The sequence below is a fragment of the Ovis canadensis genome, chromosome 14, assembly GCF_042477335.2.
Source record: "Ovis canadensis isolate MfBH-ARS-UI-01 breed Bighorn chromosome 14, ARS-UI_OviCan_v2, whole genome shotgun sequence".
NCBI classification, from domain to species: Eukaryota; Metazoa; Chordata; class Mammalia; order Artiodactyla; family Bovidae; genus Ovis; species Ovis canadensis.
The window spans coordinates 32288408-32309309 of record NC_091258.1 but is presented as its reverse complement, the minus strand read 5'-3'; the positions used below and the strand labels follow the sequence as shown (position 1 = coordinate 32309309).

At 48.8% G+C, this 20902-nt stretch overlaps 1 protein-coding gene across 12 annotated transcripts in view; it reads right to left on the bottom strand.

Annotated features, from left to right (window-relative positions):
* Positions 1-1182: 1182 nt before the first annotated feature.
* Positions 1183-20902, bottom strand: part of NOD2 (nucleotide binding oligomerization domain containing 2) — a 38191-nt gene continuing 18471 nt past the window's right edge. For 8 of the 12 annotated variants that reach the window (XM_069552761.1, XM_069552759.1, XM_069552755.1 and 5 more), the window contains 9 exons: positions 17832-17915; positions 17539-17622; positions 14586-14669; positions 12471-12554; positions 11321-11404; positions 9429-9512; positions 5850-5933; positions 3511-4371; positions 1183-2362 (listed from right to left, as the gene is read on the bottom strand). In XM_069552761.1, the coding sequence (XP_069408862.1) occupies positions 4299-4371; positions 5850-5933; positions 9429-9512; positions 11321-11404; positions 12471-12554; positions 14586-14669; positions 17539-17622; positions 17832-17915 (661 nt within the window). In that variant the 3' untranslated portion in view covers positions 1183-2362; positions 3511-4298. Of the gene's footprint in view, positions 2363-3510; positions 4372-5849; positions 5934-9417; positions 9513-11320; positions 11405-12470; positions 12555-14585; positions 14670-17538; positions 17623-17831; positions 17916-20902 lie in introns of all 12 variants that reach the window. The other 4 variants (XM_069552764.1, XM_069552765.1, XM_069552766.1 and 1 more) reach the window with 3 other exon arrangements.

Genomic DNA, 20902 nt, shown 5'->3' with positions numbered 1-20902 from the left:
CCCAAAGAGTTGGACATGACTGAATGACTAACACTTTCACTCACTCACTCACTCTTGTCTTTTCCAGCTTCTCGAGCTGCAATCCTTGGCCCATGAGGCCCTTTCCTCCATCTTCAAAGCCAGCAGTATAGCATCTTCCTTCAGTGGTTACCTTGCCTTCTTCTGGGTCAAGTCTGCCTTTGCGTCTCATATGAAGACCCTTGCGGTTGCATTCAGGGTCTAGCCAGATAATCCAGGACAGTCACCCTATCTCAATATCTGTAATGACATTTTTTAAGTCCCTTTGCCACATAAAGCAACATTTTCAGGTTCCAGGGATTAGGACCTGGCTACTGGGGGGAGGGGCATTATTCAGCCTGCTGCACTACAAGCCCTCTCCCATGACAGGGTCTTTGTACAGCTTGTCCCCTGTGACTGGAATGCTCCCCCTGACCCCTTCCCTCTTTGCATAGTCAGTTTCTTATTTGGGGGCCTGTCACCTTACCTGTCACCTCACAGGACCTGTCTCTGACCAACCCCCAGTCTGAAGGGTTCCCTCTATCCTGAACCTCTTTCCTAGCACTTGCCACAGTAGACCTTATTTTATATATTTTCCAGCTTATTTGTTTTCTGCCTACTTCTCCCTTTGCCCTCCCCATCAGTACCTAGAGGATAGGCATGGTGTCTTTTTGTTCAGATGAATTTGTAATCCAAGATGGTGACATGCAAACAGGCTGCTCTGTCTAATCCTCTGAGAAAGCAGACCCCCTCCATCTTCCTCCTGACCTTCTCTATTCAAAAGAATGGTCTGGGAAAAACCTGATGCCGCCAACAAAGAGAACCCACCTCTATGTTCACAGCAGCACTGTTAACAAAAGCCAAGACGAGCAAACAACTTCAGTGTCCACTGACAGATGAATGGATAAAGAAAACGTGATATATACACAGTGGAATATTAGCCATAAAAAAGAATGAAATAATGCCATTTGCAGCAACATGGATGGACCTAGAAATTATCATAGTAAGTCAGAAAGAGAAAGACAAATACCACACGATATCACTTATTAATGGAATCTAGAATATAACACAAATGAACATATCTACAAAACATAAACAGACAAAGGACGCAGAGGCCAGACTTGTGGTTGCCAAGGAGGCAGAGGGTGGGGCAGGGATGGAGTAAGAGACTGAGGTTAGCAAATGTATTATGAGGTTAGCAAATGTATTATGAGGTTAGCAAATGTATTATATATTGAATGGATAAATAACAAAGTCCTAATGTATAGCACAAGGAACTATGAATAGTTAATTCTGTGACAAACCACAATGGAAAAAGAATATGTACATATATGTATAACGGAATCATTCAGCTGTATAGAAATTAACACAACGCTGTAAATCAACCATACCTCAATAAAATAAATTCAAACAAATGAAGAGAACCCACACACATGCCCTTACTGGGGAGGGGCCCAGGGAGATGTCACAGTATTTAACCAACCAGACACACAGGAAACCATTCAAGGAAGCTGATTCCACCTTGATGAGCAGCCACCTGAGTCCTTGCTAATTAAATTCAGCTAAGAATTATTTCACCAAGGCCTACCCATGAGGCTGCTTGCAGAGGAGAACTGTTCCCCAGTCTTCTCCATCCTTCTCCCCTGGAGACACTTGGAGAGAATGGAGGGAGGCCCAGGGGCCCGCTTGCATCTCTCTCATTTGCGTTTCTGCTGGGACACTGTGAGGTTCCTCTATAACTTAAAATTCCATGCTGGGCTAGACTTCTCTAAACTGAAGCCAAATGTGTTTTTGATTGCAAGGCTATTTCTAAACACTGCCTGTGCCTTAAGCAATCAATTATCTGGTTGAAACATCATGTCTCCTCCCTTCAAGGAGAATATTGTGCTTTAATACGTGATAATGTTCAGAGTATTTTTAAATACTTCATTGTGTTTGGTCACAATGAAGATAGCTTTGGTGACTCAATAGTTTTATCTTCTGTGATTATTTACAGCATAACATTCATGGTCATGTGTTTTTTTTTTTTGTTTTGTTTTTTTTTATAAAATCATGAACTAGGGAGAATAAAACAAAGTGGTTTATAAACATTAACCAGTTTTCCACAAATAACAGTGTTGAAAATAATAACACTTGCCCAGCACCTGACAGTTTACAGAAGCTTCTGAAAATTTCAGAGAAAAACATTTGTTTTATAAGGAAGGGCCTTTGATTTTGTCCTGTAAACTTCTGATCTATAACTTTATATCCTAAAGCAGCCTAGCACAAACAAAACCAAACCATCTCTTATGAATATATTTTGGAAGTCTGCTGCCAGAGTTCAGTTCACAGGCATCAGAGACCTGGTGGTGTTCAAAATTCTGGCCTAGATTAATTTTTTTTTTTTTTTCATTTTTATAAAAATGTGTTTTATTTTAAAACAAATCTATAAAAGTAGAAATCACATACAAAAATACAGATTACTCTGACATGTTAGCAAAATAGCTTATGGCTGGACTTGAGTTTGGAAGTACTGTGTGTGTGAGGGCATCCGGAAATCAGAGGCCAACCGGATCCTCCCTCCCAGCCTGTGTCACTAATCTGTAAACAATAATTTCAAGTAGTATGTAGCACTTTTAAACTACTACAAAATTGAAACCTAATCATTTCCCGTGTAACACTACTTAATAAAAATGTTCTTCCTTAGGTTTGAGCAGATAAGGGCACTTCATACATTGTTTCTAACATTTCAGAGATCTGATTTTTAAAAAAAGCAATGTTAATAGAAATGATGAGTTTGGGTTTTTTGCTCCATTTTGAATATACGGGAAGGTCATTGATTTAAACAAGAAGTTAATGTTTTATGTTTTTTTTAAAGTAGAATTTAGTCCTTTTGCTTCTATGTATCATTAAAAAAAAAAACACTATGCTATCAAAAGGTTCAGCACCCAAGTCTTAACTTTTATGCATGTGCCAGCTTGCTTATTGCTCTGAAACTGCACAGAACATACACCTTCTTCTAGGGTATATTCCTAATTGAAAGGAACATGCAGTTCTTAGGGAACTCCAGGTCCAGAACTTTATAAAACAAGTTGCTAGAAATAATCATTGTGGGAGGCCATTAAAATAATAAAATAAAAAAAGACAATTTAAAATACTTGATTCCAGAGTAAAAATAACTTTGAGAACCTTAGCGAAAAGGAAAACGCAGGCATCTGCGGTTCAGGATTCTATCCAACATTTCAAGAATCAAAGAAGTGACTGGTTCCTACCTCTCTAAAACAAAGTGAGTCATTTTAAAAGCTAAAGAACCCACGTCAACATAATTTGATCATAAAGTCAGAAGTCCACAATTCAATTTCCTCAGCTAATTCAGAACGCTGCAAACACAGTACATAAAGGAAATAAAATATTAGTCGCTCAGTCGTGTCCAACTTTTTGCGACCCCATGGACTGTAGCCCGCCAGGCTCCTCTGTCCATGGGATTCTCTAGGCAAAAATACTGGAGTGGGTTGCCATTTCCTCCTCCATGGCCTAGATTAATTTTAAAAGTTGCATTTGGATAAGGAGTTGTTCCCAAAGGTTTAACTGAAGAGTAATTGATTTCACTGGAAATAAAAGTCCAGTTGCTGGGCAGTCATATTTTTCTTGAAACTCTAGAATGTCTTGAGGAACACATGTATGTCACCTGTCCCCTTTCAATACTGTCTTAAGTACCAGAAGGAGAGCAGAGTGAGTTGTAGCCCCTCCCACCCCGGATGGAGGGAGGGTTGAGGTGGATGGGAAGGTGGGAGCAGGGCCAGGGTACAAGGGAAAGATCAAAGGTGAGAATGCCTACATTCCGGATCTCAACCACAGAGGAAGTGCCATGTGAAGGGTCCAGGATGAGTGGACAAACCTGATGTAGAGAACAACCTGATGGATGACCACGAGCTAAGACAAAGCAAACAGTTACTTCCCAAGTATCCCTCCTCGTGGGGAGCTCTCTACACCCATAAATACTCAGTGGCATCCGTGGGCCTCCCTGACGCAGGTCACCTTAACTTGAGATCAGCCCCATCCTGTACAGGCAGGCTGCCCCTCTTCAACATCCCAGGATTGAATCTTGGCAAGAAGTTGATGGCAAAGTTGAGACTCGGTGAAGTCTACTCCACAGGGCACTGATGTGCTTTCCTGTGCTAGAACAAAGGTGACCTATTGGGTTGGCCCTGGGCAGATCCGGGTTCCATCTGAGTGGGCTGTTCTCAGATGTCGTCCCATCCTGGGATCCAAACCCATGGCCTCTTCCCAAACACACTGAGCTGAACGCTGGCCTGGAGACATCAGAACAAGAGTCTGGTATCCTGGTGGCTGAGTTTCTCAGTTTCCTCTGGAGAGAACATGTTTCCTCGGAGCCTGAAGGGGATAAAGCATAGAGAGGTTTGAGTGAGGACTGGACCAGAGCTGTGCTTTCCATCAGGAAGCTGCTGCTTTGTAAACCTGTAAACCTGTGCCTGGATGGCCTGCCCCTCCCCACCCCCCACCCCTGCCACCGTCCAGCTGCAGCTCTCCTGGGAGAGCTGTCTGTGCAGGTTTTACCCTCTGTTAGCCAGGGCAGCTCATGAATCACTGTGCATGATTTAACAAGCCTCCGTGACTCTGCAGAGTCCACGCTGGGCCCAGCCAGCCCTGACTCTTCAAGGCCGGCCATTCTTTTTAAGGCAACAGCAGAAGCTGTCAAGAATGCAATGAGCAAGTCCCAATGTCCTCCCAAGCTCTGCTAGTAACATCAGAACCCTTAAAATATCAACCTGATGTCGGTTTGCTCCCCCTGGACACAGAATGTGACATATCTCAATATTGTGCAATGGTTTAAAAAAAAAAAAAACCCACTCTCTACCCAAGATCGAGGCCCTCACAGCCTAGAGGGATTACACAATCGCACAGAAAAGAAAATCTCCCTATCGCAGGACAGATTTTTAGAAGCCTTTATTTTTAACTTCATCATTTGATAGCTACAGTTGCTACTGCCTTGATCTGCTTGTTGAGAGAAGGACAAATCTGCATATTTAAAGCAGGGTTCAGGAGCTTTCAGGGACGAGGCATGTAATACACAGCAGCCAAAGGGAACGGGTCCGAGACGGCTCAACAGGGCTGGGCTGAGCCTGAGAAGGTCTACCTGGCTGAATGGGGTCGGTTGGTCTCTACTCTGCTTAATTATTGCCATTCTAAATCGGGGCCCAGAGTTGCCAGCTTTTTTGAGAAACTTCGGAAAGATAGAAAAGTTGTAGGGAAATGTCCTCATTTTTAAATATTGATTTCTAGCTCAGTGCCTGAAACATATATAGCAACATTCACTCATAAAATGTTAAATCAGGGGAAATCTTTCTATTATCTGAGCAATAAATAGATCCCTGGGAAGAAGAAGGAGAAACCTTTGAAGTTGTGACGCAGTACTTTTTTCAAATACATGAAGGAACATGGCTTTTTGTTACAAATAAAGACTTGGAAACACTGTAACATCCACCTAAAACTGTAGAGGGTCTCATACAGCTGCCCAGACCCAAGAAGTCAGATGTAATGGCCCGGTGGTGGGGCAGGAACGGAGTTCCTTTCTCTGTTTCCTTTTTCAACCACACCCCAAATCCCACACGATTGCCGAGAACAGAGACGTTTCTGAACAAACACAATTTTAAAAAGAGACAGTTGGTCCCTGCTTAGAAACAACAAGATATCTTTCCCAGGGAACCAGATTCATCCCATGCAGAACAGGACTGAAGGTCTGAGTCATAAAGGATCTTAGAAATTCTAAAGTTCCTCTCTCCCTTCACCTCAATTTATATGTTGGAAAACCGAGGCTCAGAGAGGTTAAAGAGGCCTGCCAGGGGTCTTACCAGACTTCCAGAATGGTGTCATTCTTTTCAAGGGCCCACAGGAGGGCCTCTGCCCCAAGGGAGGTGATGTGGTTGTTAGACAGCCTAGAGAGGAAGATAGAATGGGGAACTTTGAGGATGCTTGCTTTTTGGCTAGTCTATTCAATTAAAAGAGGCTTTGGGGGCTGGACTCCTGAAGCCCACCTGCCCTTTCAGCATGTACGTCCTTTTCCTGTCTGAGCTTCCCAATGAATTCATCCACAAAGTGAAACGTACCCCTCGCTCCTCCATTCACCAGATGAGTATTAAGTAGCTGCTCCCTTAGGAAGGAGCTAACACAGTAATAAAAACACATGCATTTTAGTGCCAGGGCTCAAATCCACCTTACACTATTTCTTTTTTTCATTTCAAGCAGATGAGTCCCAATTTCCTCATCTGTAGAAGGAGCCTAAAAGAGTACCCACCTCACGAAGTATAAGAATTAAAGAGACAGCTAAGTGGGAAGCTTCTGTAGAGCACAGGGAACTCAGCTCAGGGCTCTGTGATGACCTAGAGGAGCAGGATGGGGGCGTGGAGGGCGGCTCAAGGGGAGGGAGACTATATGTATGCATATGCTGTGCTCTGGAGCCCCTGGTGGCTCAGATGGTAAAAAGCCTGCCTGCAATTCGGAAGACCCGGTTCGATCCCTGTGTTGGAAAGATTCCCCTGGAGTAGGAAATGGCAACCCACTCCAGTATTCTTGCCTGGAGAATCCCATGGACAGAGGAGCCTGGTGGGCTGCAGTCCACGGGGTCACAAAGAGTTGGACACGACCGAGCAGCTTCACACGCTGTGCTGCGCTTAGTCGTTTCGTCACATCTGACTCTCTGTGACCCCGTGGACTGCAGCCCACCAGGCTCCTCTGTCCATGGGATTCTCCAGGCAAGAATACAGGAGTGGGTTGCCATGCCCTCCTCCAGGGGATCTTCCCAACCCAGGGATCGAACCCAGGTCTCCTGCATTGCAGGTGGATTCTTTACCTGCTGAGCTACCAGGGAAGCCCTGTGTATGCATACAGCTGATTCACACTGTTGTACAAAAGAAACTTACACAACATTGTTACGGCAACTATGGAGTACAAGAACTAAACAGATAGCTAGTGGAATGCTGCTCTATCGCACAGGGAGCTCAAGGGTCCCTGCCCCGTCTTCTTGCTCACAGCTGTCCTTCCAGATAATCTGTACTACCTGGTTTCCCCCTCAACAATGTCAGGAACTTCTGAGATGCTGACCTAAGGCAGGGCTAATAATAACATCAGCCAATTTCTGTTGAGCTCTTACTATGCACTGCTCATAACCTACATCACCTCTGCACATGCTCGGAACCCTGTGAGGAGGGTTCAATTCTTACCCTGTCTACACTTGAGGCAACTGAGTTACCAGTCCAAGTAGGAACGGTTGGTAATGGTGAAGCTGGGGCCAAACCCCAGCCATTAGGTTCCAGAGCCTGTGCTCTTAATCAACGCTTGGCAGAGATTACGCCTAGAAGAAGAATGTAGGCTTTGATTTTCTTTTTTAAGATCGGTGAGAAACTCAATTTTTATGGAGAAACAGTGGAGGAGGATACAGTTCAGCGTTGCTGAGTTATAAGACTCCCACCGAGCCAGCATGGGGCCTGGCGGCTGCCACTGCCTAACACCTGTGGGGGTCAAGCGGGGTAAGCCTATGACAGTGACGGAGGACAAGCATGCCTCATCCGCACCTGGTCAGTCATCAACCAGGTATCGCCAAGGGCCCCTCACCGTGTGCAAAGCCTGGCATCCCAGCTCAGATAAACCCAGGCTTCAGCCGGGCCCCCCGAGCCCCAGTATCACCCACGTGATGAGTGGAAGTGTTTTCCTCAAACATTTGGCAACTTCCTAGCCCCTGTGGAACAACACAAACAAGAGCTGCCAGAGTGGATGGCGGGCTGGCAGCGAAGCAGCCGCCCTCCCAGAGGCAGCTGTCTGCCTGTCTCGGGAGGCAAGTGTTTCCCCGGGCCATGTCTGCCAGGGCAGGGGCCACTCTCCTCTAGAGAAAGGAGCCATCTGTTGGTGCCCTGATGCCCCTGAGAAATGACACCTTTGGGAGCATGGCTGGTGTGGCATTCCACAAGCCTGTGGTGACCACTGGCCGGGCTCCTGCTCACATCTGCCACCCCTCTCCCTGTGGCATGCGTCCCTGCCCACCGAGTCCGCCACCAGTGGTCCTGCCATCACTTCCCCGGTCCCCCAAGGGAGCTTCCCAAGCTCCTGTGCCCGGCATCCCTCCCTCACCCTGGCCCAGGCTCCATCTCTGGTCTGGAAGACTGCAGGGGTCTCCTGTCTGGTCTCCCTGCCTCCATCTTACCTTCCCTCCACCTGTTCTGCACAAAGCAACAAGCATGATCTTTGGATGATATGAGTCAGATTACATGACTGCCCTCATTAAAACCAAAGGCTCCTCAACACCCTCAGAATAAACTCCGAGCTCTTTCCCAGGGCTCTAAGGCAGCTATGGCCAGCTCCTCCCACCTCTGCCTCACTCCACCACCCACTACAGTCCAACCTCACAGGTCCTCCTTCTGTTCTCAAAACCACCAAGCCTGTTTCTGCCACAGGGCCTTTGCACTTGCTGTTCTGCCCACCTGGAATGCATACCCCTAAGATCTCAGCATGGCAGGACCCTTCTTATTATTCAGGTTTCAAGTCCTAAGTCACCTTCCTAGAGGCCCTGCCCAGCAGCAGCTACCTTGCCCTCTCCTGCCATCTCTCTCTTGAATTCTCTTGAGAGCACATATTACTAACAGAAATTATCTCATGAATTTGTTGACTTGCTTATTATCTGTGTCTCCTATTCAAATTTAAGAGCTGTGTGAGCAGGGCCTTTTTATCCCTCTATCCTCAGTGCCTCAAACAGAGCTTGGCACAGAGTGGGTGTTCCAGAAACACTTCTTGGATCAATATATAAATGGATGCATGCACATATGAGTAAAAGCAAAAATGCCTGTCTATATATCAATCACACACCAAGAGGAACCACTGGAGATGACCATCAGAAATCTCCTGTCTAAGTAAGGGAAGACTCCTGGAGAGGCAAAAGGGTATGTCCTATAAGCCACAGAGCAGATGCTGTGGGCAACCCACCCATATTCCCTCAGCTCTCACCTCTAACTCTGAGGGCTGCTTGCTGGGGAGACCACCACCCTCTGTAGGAGATCTTTTTGCGGACCCCAGGAGCATGATTAACCATGGTCAGGGCAAGCCAGAAGCACCGGAAAACAAATATCCCCACAAGTACACCTCAATACATGAAGGAGAGACAGTTGGTGGATAAATACCTCTGCAGCCTCGTGCCCACAGGATTGCACCCCAGTGGTCCCCAGTGATCACCAGCTTGATGACACCCTTTTCTGGTTACTCTTCCTCCCCAGCTTCACTTCACTACCCCCTGCCTGTATTCGGGAGGACCCCGAAAGACTGTTTTCTAGGGGGCCACCTCGTGTGAATTAGCCAGGCTGGGAAGCCACCCAGATTTCTTATTCAGAAACACCCTCTCACAAGGCCGATCATTACTGTCTAGCTCCTGCTTACAGATTCCTTACTTCAGGACTTTCAAACTTGAGTTTCTTGCAAGTCCTTTGGCGAGGAAACATACACCTTCATCCTGGACGTGGTTCTCCTCCAGGCTGGCAAGAATAAAGGTGAAAACCCAGTTGACTGGCGACGTTTATTATATAAGATGATGCCAATAAAAATAAACCCATGTGCCCCACCCCTGTCAATTAAGAATATCCAACATCTGAAAACCAATAAAGTAAAAACAGGTCAAGCAAAGTGTAAGGGTCCTCAATTTCTAGGACATCTCTGGGAGAGAATTTGCCCCAGGGCTCCTTCACAGAAGTTCCCTTATGTCATGGTGACTCAAGATCCATTTTCTGCTTCTTTCTTCTTAATGGAAGCTTAATTTCATTTGGAGCAGCCATGTGCTTGGTGAAAGAATTACATTTCCCACTCTCCACCGCAGCCAGAGTTGGCTAAGGGACATCCACATGGCCATCAACACATAAGGAGAAGTTGACAGACGGGGACTCTGTGAATGCTCTTTGAAACATAGAGAGCCAGGCTTTTGCCCTTCCTAGATACAGAGGCTGAAACTGAAATACAGGAGTGCTGCAGGTGCTGCAGCAGCCACCTTGTAACCACGAGGCAACTAACCATGAGAACAAAGCCACATGCTGAGGATGTAACAGATCAAAATGAGAGAGAGTCCAGATTCCTGCTGGGCATATGTAGCTGCCATAGCAGCCGTATGCTGCCTACCTCCAAACTGCATGTACATTTTTTTTTTAAGTCAATTCTTTACTGATTTTAGTTACTTTAGATGGAGGTTTTCCATCTCATACAGCCTAATGTAGTCATAACCAATACATTCACAGTGGGGCAATTCTCTAACAAGGATTTCCAAGCTGTGGAGCCTAATCAGGATATACTCAATGGTACATTGGCTGAGCTAGTGAACCCTACTGACAGTCAAGAACCATCAGCAATATCCATTTTGTGGCAATGCTCAATAGGTTTCAGTATCTTTATGCTTCCTGGAAAAAAAATCAAACATTCAGCATTTTATCTCCTTGATACAATTTGGAACTGCCCAGAGTATGTCATAAGAAGGCTAGACTAGTGGCATCTAAAGGGTGGAAAGCTTGGAATCAGGATAAATATGATTCATGGTTCATCTTTTAACCTCCCCCAAACTATTCCACCTTGCCCATGACCCTGACTCTCATATCCGGGGTTCTTAGGCACTCACATTCGCCTTGAAACAGCAAAACACTAGGAGCAGTAGCAACAGCAATCATTGTAGTAGTAGCAGCAACAGTCGTAGAAATATTTGCTGTTGTTCAGTTGCTAAGTCGGGTCTGACTCTCTACGACCCCATGAACTACAGCATGTCAGGCTTCCCTGTCCTTCACTATCTCCTGGGGTTTGCTCAAGTTCATGTCCATTGAGACACTATCCTATTACAATTTCACATTTATGGAGCACTTACACATATGCCAGACACTATACAAAGCTACTTACAGGTGTTATCTCATTAAATTCTCACAAAAGTATGTAATAGTTGAAAGCATCCATACTCTTATTTTACAGGTAAGAAACCTGAGATTCAGATACTGTTACTTAGCTTGCTTAAGATCACAGCAGGACTTGAAGCTCAGCCTGCTGGACTCCAGAGTCTGTGCTCTGAACTATTATATGCCATGGAGGAAGCTCACAAACCAACAGACCAATCATACTGGCTTGAAAAATTCAATGAAAAGAATTAGCCAGGCTCTATAAACTTCATGCCACTTAGGACAAAGACAAACACAATCACCCAATCACTCAGTCATCCATCTTTGTCTTATACACACATCAGCTTCCACAGATGAGGCCAGAGAATGAAAAAAGGCTGGTGTCTGCTTCCCTAGTGAAATGAATCCCCTAAACTCACCAGAGTTCTTCCAGGGCCATATTCTTTTCCAACATCAATGCTAAGGCTTGAGCACCCACGCTGCCAATGTTGTTCCCCACCAGGCTGGATGTAGTCAAAAAACAAAAATATGTCAGAGCAGTGAGGGACCTCAAAGATAACTCAAGGAGGGCAAAATGCACGGCACACATTGCCACAAGTCCTGGTCTGCTCCATTTCAGACTAATCCTTTGCAGTGCTCTTTCTCATTAAGTCCAGAAGCAGTTTTTTAGAATCCTTCCCAACATGGTTTGCTGAGCAGCTCCCACTAACAGACTGGAATTGACTCTTGAGATAAAGTGTAGCTGATCCAGGGCTTCCCTGGCGGCTGAGTGGTAAAGACTCCACCGGCCAGTGCAGGAGACACGGGTCCAATGCCTGGTCTAGGAAGATCCCATATGCCCTTATGACACTATTGAGGCTGTGCTCTAGAGCCCACGTGCAGCAACCACTGAGCCCGCGTGCCCTAGAGCCCATGCTCCACGACAAGAGAAGCCCCCGCACTGCAACCAGAGAGCAGCCCCCGCCCTTTACAACTAGAGGAAAGCAACCCTGCACTGCAACCAGAGAGCAGCCCCCCTGCTCTTTACAACTAGAGAAAAGCAACAAAGACGCAGGACAGCCTAAAGGAAACAATGATTTTTAAAAAGTGTATCTGGTCCAGAGCTTCCCCAGTGGCTCAGTGGATAAAGAATCCGCCTGCAATGCAGGAGACACAGAAGATGTGGAAGACCCAGGTTCAGTCCCTGGGTTGGGAAGATCCCCTGGAGGAGGAAATGGCAACCCATTCCAGTGTTCTTGCCTGGAGAACCCCATGGTCAGAGGAGCCTGGCGGGCTACAGTCTATGGGATCTCAAAGAGTCAGAGACGACTGAGCGACTAAACTATCTGATCCAGCCCAAGATCTTCTGAGTACAGACAGGGAATCAAGACTCCTGAGAGGAAAAGGGATCCAACGTCACCCAGCAAGACTCCGGTGTCCTGACTTCAACTCCAGTGCTCTTTCCTTCTCATCCCGTTATCTAACACAGTGGGGTGAAAATAAAGTTCACAGACCTTCAAAACTGGCCCAAGCTCCTCCCTCCTCACACTGGCTTCCCCCACCAACTGCAGGATGAACTCTGAGGCTTACCTGAGCCACCTCAAGCTCTGGTGATCACCCAAAGCTGCAGCCAAGGCCTGGGCCCCCTCGTCACCCACCTGGTTGCCCCAGAACCTGAAAGGTTCAACAGAATAAACAGTGTCAGTGAGAACCTGCTTTGTGTTCAAGACACGTGCCCCTCCTCTCTGCAGCCCCAGGCAGAGGAGCAGGACTCCCCAGTCCCAGAAAGGTCTCAGGGGGACTCAGGTCCCAGCAAAGTGAGCCTGCCTCCATCTTTTTGGAGGGATGGAAAAACTTCAATTAGACTTTTTGGTTTCTTTAAATCAGACTTTCAAAATAGTTAGAGGCCCACCCAGTGCATATTCTCAGGGATGGGGACTCATTCTCAATGCCAAGTCACAGTTGTGACATTTTCCGACATTGGGTTAGACCTGCTTGTGCTCACTGCCACCCAGGAGTCCCTCGCTATCTCTAGGACCACCCAGAACAAGGCGAACTCTTCTTCCAAACACTAGTTCTTCATCTCTTGCTCCTCTGTTACATCCCCAGTTCCTTCAGAGCCTCCAGTTCCTTCGGAGCCTCAAGCTCCTTCACCTTCTGGCTTCTCCTCCTCAGACCCACCCTAATTGGGAAACACCCCCTTCAAAGATGGAGCCCAGCTCATACTTTGGCACCTGGCCATTTCCCATGTGGGAAGTGAGGATGGACCCGGAGATGCCCACATGGGCAGAGAGGGCTGGGATGCTCACTGCACTTTCACTCATAAGGTGAACACTTACTGAGCTCTGGCCCCATGCCAGCACCGCTCTACACTCCAGGGTGTGACACTGTAATAGCAAAAACCTGCCCACAACCTAAAGTGTGCTTGACACTAACTAAACACATCACGACATCAAACCACTGGAATACTGAGCAGCTATTCTTTTTAAAAGTGAGGTCATGGGATATGAACAAAATAATACAGTGTTATAATACAGTATAATAATACAGTGTTAAGAAAAAAAGCAAGTTACATAACAGTTTGTATCACGTGATAGTGCTTGAGGGTTTTAGCACAAGACCAAGCCCAGACAGGTACCTTCATAAACAGGTGTTGAAAGCTAAACACCCCAGATGTGATCTCAAGAAGGAAGGAGCTCAGTGGGGGCCGAGGCCACCCTCTCCTAGACTCTGTGATGCTACTAATGCGTTTTGGACAAGGTCTTATCTCTCCAGCAACACAGTCCCACTCGGGGCTCAAACAGAGCCCATGGGCAACTTGCCTGTCTGTAAAATGAGTTGGAACACCTAGGCTCTAAAGTCATTCTTCCTACAGTCTTGGGTTCTAAAATCCCCATTTTTTTTTGTTTGTTTGTTTTGTTTTGTTTTCAAATAGACCCTAGTTTACACCAGGGCAAGACAGAACAGGAAAGAAGCTCCAGGGGACTGGACAGGTACAAGCCTGTCTGCCCAGCAAACAGAGAAAGCCCCACTTGGGGCCCTGAGGTCTGTGGACTGCCCTTCCCGCCTGTGTCCGACCCCTCTCCCCTGCCTGGCATGACCCCACAGGAAGCCAGGGCTCTGTAGGACCTGGTGCAGCCTCCTCCCATCCAAGGTCCAGGGTCCAAACCTCCCCACTTCCTTCTCTCCTTGGCTCTCACCCCAGGCTGCACATCATCTGGTAAGCTTTTTTACATTACTGATTCCAGACCTTGTATGTAGATAATTCATTTAATTAGCCTGGGGCAGATAGTGGCCTTCTTCAGGAGCTCCCCAGTGGTTCCCACATATAGACCAAGGTAAGAAACACAGCTCCAGCGCTCTGGAGGACCAGAGGGCTTCCTGCCACTGCTCTGGGCTCTGCCCTCCCCCAACCCTGACATCCTGAGCTTCCTGTTTATTGAGCAAAAAGCAAGGCAGAGGCAACAAGGGCTGCCCACGCTCTCCCTCCCCATTGCAGCCTGGGCAGGGGGTGGAGGCGGGAGTTGGGGGTGGAGGCGGGAGGGGGGGGTGGAGGCGGGAGGGGGGGTGGAGGCGGGAGGGGGGGTGAGGGGGTGGGGGTTGTCTCGGAGATCTTGGGGCTGAAGAGTTGGTTTCACAGGCTCCTAAATCCTCACAAGCCCTCAACCCCTGCGTGCTGCCCCTCTACCCCAGAATCCCACCTACCCCAAAAACTGCAAGGAGTTGTTAGTTCTGAGACCCTGGGCGAGCACCTCGGCTCCCGCGGCTGTGATGTGGTTGTTTCCTAGCCTGGAAGGGAAGACAGAAGAGAGACTGAGACAGAGAGCAGGGCAGGAGGACCCTTACTGGGCCCCAAGACCCGGGCCTGGGGAGGGGGGTGCACAGGGAGTGTGGCCCAGGCAGAGAAACAGGGACCAGTCCTCCAGCTCCAGCTGGAGACGCGGCGTGTGCTGCTGCAGCTCGGGGGCTCACTGAATGCTCCTGCGACTTCATTTTCCACCAGCAAGGGGAGAGGCATGCAAGGGCCTATTCTGCAAAGCGCTGTGACAGGTAGGAGCAGGAACCACGACAGTCCAGGGAGGTGGCTTCCCCAGGGAGGGAGAGTGACTCACTCCTCCACCCTCTCCTCTGACTGCGGGCAGGCGCTGGACCCTGCTTTCCTCCCGTAGCCTGCCCCATCCACGGTGGCTGCAGGTGGCATCTACCTGTTTTGAAAGTGCCTGGGGGGTGGCGCTCTGGTGGCTGAAAGAAAGAAAGGGATCCTGCTAAGCCTTCAGGCAAGGGTGGAGGAGGGGGTTTCGGCAAAATTCGGGCACCTCAGAGAGTTTCAGGGAGGTCCCCCGGAACTCACCCACAGCTCCAGGCTTCCTGGAATAATACTGCCGGTTTCATCTTTCAAAGAAATTTCATTCACTTTAAGCTGACAGACCTCTGACCTTCCTGGGTGACCAAGGGCCCCAGCTGCTGTGCTGGCAAGTCCAGTGCTCCCTCTGCCCCAAGGCCTGCTTCCCACGGGCTGCTCCCAGCCCAGGACTGGGAGACCTGAGCCTCCTCTGTCGGGCACACTGGCTGGAGGACTCCCCAGCAGCCTCTGTCTTCTCTCCAAACTGCACTGGGGTCCAAGATGCTTCCTCCTGACAACCTTCCTTCCCTCTCTCTCTCCCTCACGGTCAGACCTGCGGCTCTCCCAGCCTCCCCCTCCAGCTCCCTTTCCCAATTTCCCCCCATAGGGATTTCCCCCAGCAAATCCTTCCTTGGAGGACTGGACAAACAGGATCAACACGCTGAGAACTTATGTGATTTATCCACCATCTCTAGGGCACTAAGTCCACTATGGAAAGAACCTGGGATACTATGCCAGCTTTCTATGTATATTAACTTGTTTAATCGTCACAGGGCTTCCGTGGCAGCTCAGCTGGTAAAGAATCTGCCTACAATGCAGGAGACTCTGGTTCAGTTCCTGGGTCAGGAAGATCCCCTGGAGAAGGGATAGGCTACCCACTCCAGTATTCTTGGGATTCCCTGGTAGCTCAGCTGGTAAAGAATTCGCCTGAAATGCAGGAGACCCTGGTTCGATCCCTGGGTTGGGAAGATCATCTAGAGAAAGGAAAGGCTACCCACTCCAGTATTCTGGCCTGGAGAATTTCATGAACTACAGTCCATAGCATCAGAAAGAGCTGGACATGACTGAGCAACTTTTACTTTCTAATCATCACAACTACCTATGAGCTATGAGCTGTAATTACTTTCTCCATTTTATAGAAGGGAAAACAGAGACACAGAAAACAGAAGTCACTGTGAGGATTCAAGTCTCAGGGATGCTGGATCCAAACCTTGGTCAGTCTGGCTCCAGGGCCCTGCTCTCAACTGAGATGCTATATTAACCCAAAACACAGACCTCTCAAGTTCTGGGAGCAGCACCTTTTGTTACCCTACAGCCCTCCCTGGAGGTTGCACCAGCCCAGCTCTGGCCACCGCTGCTCTTGGCTTCCTGAGCTGAGGGTGGCAGGTGGTGGAGGCAGAAGAGAGTCCTCAGTACAGAATGGTGCCTCTCGTGTTGGCCTCAATGGCCCTGCCCGAGACGGAGTCAACAATTTTAAAATGGCAGCTCACCCCCAAATGCATGGAAGCAATTCTTCACTTTGAAGCTGAAACTCCAATACTTTGGCCACATGATGTGAAGAGCTCATTGGAAAAGACCCTGATGCTGGGAAAAATTGAGGGCGGGAGGAGAAGGGGGTGACAGAGGATGAGATGGTTGGATGGCATCACAGACTCAATGGACATGAGTTTGAGAAAACTCCCAAGAGATGGTGAAGGTCAGGCAAGCCTGGTGTGCTGCAGGCCATGGGGTCACAAAGAGTTGGACACAGCTTAGCGAATGAACCACCACCACCCTGCCTCATAAACCCAGGAGGCAAGAACATCTCAAAGAGAAAAAGAAGTTGGGCCAACCCATGGACCAGCCTGGGGGATGATGCAATGGTGTCAGATGAGAAAGAGATTCCCCTTGAGGCTGAGAGGGTGGGGAGCAGCAGAAACTCAGCCTTTCCAGACTAGAAAGTGAAGTGTTAGTTGCTCAATCCTGTCCAACTCTTTGTGATCCCATAGACTGTAGCAGACTCCTCTGTCCACGGAATTTTCCAGGCAAGAATTCTGGAGTAGATAGCAATTTCCTACTCCAGGAAATATTCCCAACACAGGGACTGGAGCCATGTCTCCTGCATTGCAGGCATGTTCTTTACTGTGTCAGCCACCAGGGACGCTCAGCATTGGACCCACCTTTTTTGGCAACTAGCTGCCTCTGTGGTAGCAAGTGACTGCTGCAGTCCTACCCCGACCCAATGCATGCTGAGTGTACCATCAAGGAATGGATCACCCCAGAGAGCCAGTGACACTCTGAGACACAAGGAAGAAAAAAGGTCCTGGAAACCCTCTTCAGTCCTGGGGGCTAAAGGTCAAACGGCAGGAAGCCTCAGCAGCGATGGTCCAGAGTTTGCTGGGGAGGTCATAGCATCAGTGAAGCCCTGTTCAGAACGAGACACTGTCCTTGTTTTCAGCGAGGTAAGGTCATATGCCCATTACGGGGCGAGACCAGACCAAACTGACTCAGCTGTGGGGACGAAAGTCTCCAGGAGTAGGGAAGCCCCAGGCTCACCTCAAAGCCAAGAAGTTCTGCTTGCACGCAAGGAGCCTGGCCATGGAGTGTGTGCAGCCATCGGTCAACTTGTTGTTGAACAGACTGGAAAGTTCCAAGAGAGAAGAGACATGGAGATAAAGCATAGTGGACAGTGACCACCCCAACCCCGGTCACTGGCTCCCTCAGGAGTCCCCTGTGCCCTCTGGCCATGCAAACATCCCAGCCCATCACTCGCTCACAGTTGCTGCCCAGGCAGCATGGCTTGGGCTGAGTCTGGGGACACTGGGCCCAACGTCCACAGCCTGACTTACGCTAACTTCTGCAGCTGCTCACAGCGAAGAGCATGTTCAACCAGCTTGCAGATGGCTCGGTCTGAGATGTTGTTATCTCGCAAGCTAAACAAAAACAAAATAAAGAAATCTGAACACAGAGCCAATGAGAGAGGGGAAAAAAATGGACAAAACCCCCTAAGAGACTTTTACTTAACCCCGAAGTGCCAGCCTCTGAGCTTCTGGGAAATGCCACAAGGACAGAGCACCCCAGGAAAGTGGACACTCCCCCGTGCCCGGCCAGGGTGCTAATGTCATGCACTTGGTGGGGTGGAGGGCTTTGGAAGTGGGGATCGAGAGTCTCTACTGAAGAACACTGGAATCCTTAAGAAGGCCCTACCTAATTGCAGGCACTGTTTTCAGCTCTGTAAAAGAGAAGGCAGCATTGCGAAAGTTCCGAGGTGAGAAGGAGCATGGGGAAGGCACAGGGAACTAGACAGGCCACCGCTGGGGGTCATGGTGGTTACCACCATCCAGGCGACCAGATGGAAAATCAGACAGAAGTGGCTAAGACTTTGGAAATGAGCACGCACCCTATGTCAATACTCCTGCAAGCCAGCCTCTGCCTGGCAGGTCCCTTCCAACATTTCTCTTTGGGAATGCTGTTCCCCAAAGCTCACCTGATCACAAGATCAGTCATATAGTGCTCCTAAAATAGACTCTCTGGCCCCTTCCCCAGAGCTGGTGAGTCTGCAAGTGCGGGCGGGGCTCAGGGATCCGTGTATTTTATTCACTGCGCCCATGATTCTGCATCTTTTGGTCAGCTTGGGGCCTGACTTAAAGGTTAACACCTCAGGCTCTCCGGAGTTCCTCAAAGAAAGTTCTGATCTTGGACAGTCACTTGACTAGCTATTTGCTGGTCCCTTCACCGGTGAAAAAGGAAGGAACGTAAAGCAAGCCTCACTGGGCTCTGCTGGGGTTTAAAGAGACAGTGCACATAGAGGCCTGGGAGCACTTGGCACAGAGTGAAAGCTACCTGTAATCTGATCGCTCAGACGTATGGAGTACTGCCCAGTAGTACTGATGGTCAATGCTCTCCAATCTGATGAAGTAGGTACTATTATGATGCTCATGACAGAGAAAGCAACTTGCTGAGGCCCAGCAAGTGAAGTGACTTCACCAAGGTGGCACAGGGGCTAAAAGATTGGAGCCTATGTGTTCCAGCTCAGGGTGTGTGTGTGTGTGTGTGTGTGTGTGGTGTGTGTGTGTGTGTGTGTGTGTGTGTGTTGTGTTCAGTCGCTCTGGCTCCATAGTCTCCAGTAAACCACAACATCAGGCGGCCTCTCCCTTACAGCCTGCTCGGGGCTCTTAGGTCAGATTCATGCGTGGGTGGGTCATGAAATCAACTCTGAAGGTCTGGAGCAGCCTTCTTAAACTGGAAACAGAACAGGAAGGAAAAAGAGAGCAAAGTGTGCCAGGGTTAGTAAGAGAAAGTCATTTTGTGAAATTTCGGTTTGACCTGTCTGGGTGCTTGCTTACACTCTCCCTCACCATGGGGTCATGGTCCAAAAACTTTGAAAGCCATGGCCCTAGAGTCAGAACCAGGGTCTCAAGAAATGTGCACGCGTGGGGCACCTTGTGTAGGGGCTTCTTGGAGCCTGAGGGTTTCGGTTGGCATGGAAACAACTTAGAGTGGGAGAGACACAGTGTGGTGCCGTGGGAGAGAAACCTCCCTCTCTTGCCCTTTCTCTCTCTTCCCCACTTCCTTCCCTCCTGTCTCTGTCTCTTTTTCCCTCTCTGCCCGCCTCCCTCACTCCTTCTCTGTCTGTCTGTCCCTCTACACACAGGAAATGCCCACTCAGCAGGCTCACGGTTGCTACCCGCCTCTCCCCCATAGTGATGGCGGTTTCAGTACTTAAGTGTGTGCAGGGCAAAGTGTGGTGGAACTTGGTCAGGGACTTTCACTGCTAATGGAAATTCAAGCTGGTTCCCACAGACCTGCAGTCTTCACAGTGTGGCCTCTGTCACAGAATCACTTTGTTAAAAACTTAAATTCCAGGGCCCCCACCTCAGACCTACAGAATAGGAATTCTGGGAACAGGCCCAAGAACCTGCATTGCCACAAGCCCCCTTTGCACACTCTGGTCTGAACACTAGAACCAGCCGACTCTCACATTTCTCTGAAAATAGAGGCAGGCCCCCAGTCTCGACCCAACCCTTCCAGGCCATGTGGGAGTTGTGTTTCCCAGCCAAGGAGAAGGGGTCCACTCATTCTAGGGATCCATCTACTGAGGATCATCCAGACCAGAGGTTCTTGACCTCTTGGGATCCAAGGACCCCTTCGAGAACTATGGGTCCACTATCCAAACGCTCGTTCATATTTCTATCAGGAAAACAGCTCCCACAGACAGGTCTCGAAATTCCTGAGTGAAAAAAAATATGATGAGTCCTCCTCCCTGGGGAACTAGAGAATTGCACTGTCATGATCCATATACCCAGCCAGACCCACTCTCCCCTTCTCCACCTGGCTGTCAGTCCTGGGGGGCTGATTCCTATAGACACCCAGCTTGGGGGTTCCCTATGGCTTAAAGCAAGAGTGAAGAGGAGAGGAAGGGCCAGGGTTTACCTCCAGCCCTTGCCCTTCCAGGCTGCTGCGGCCTCCATCCTTCCAGGCAGCCCTCTCCACACCCACCTCTCAGCCAATAACCACTAGCCCACCCGCACCCCTTCAGGCCTTGTTGCTGGTGTTCAATCACTTAGTCCTGTCTGACTCTTTGCAACCCCATGGACTGCAGCACACCAGGCTTCCCTGTCCATCACCAACTCCCGGAGCTTGCTCAAACTCATATCCATCGAGTCGGTGATGCCATCTAAGCATCTCATCCTCTGTTGTCCCCTTTTCCTCCTGCCCTCAATCTTTCCCAGCATCACGGTCTTCTCCAATGAGTCGGCTCTTTGCATTCAGGCCTAAGGAGGCTAACAGCCCTATCCCTACTCCACCCTCAGCCCCAGGAGCCTGCATCATCCCTCTCTGCTCTTCCTAACTCCTGCCCAAGCTTTTGTAAGCTTCCCTTTATTAGTTCAGTTCAGTTCAGTCACTCAGTCGTGTCCGA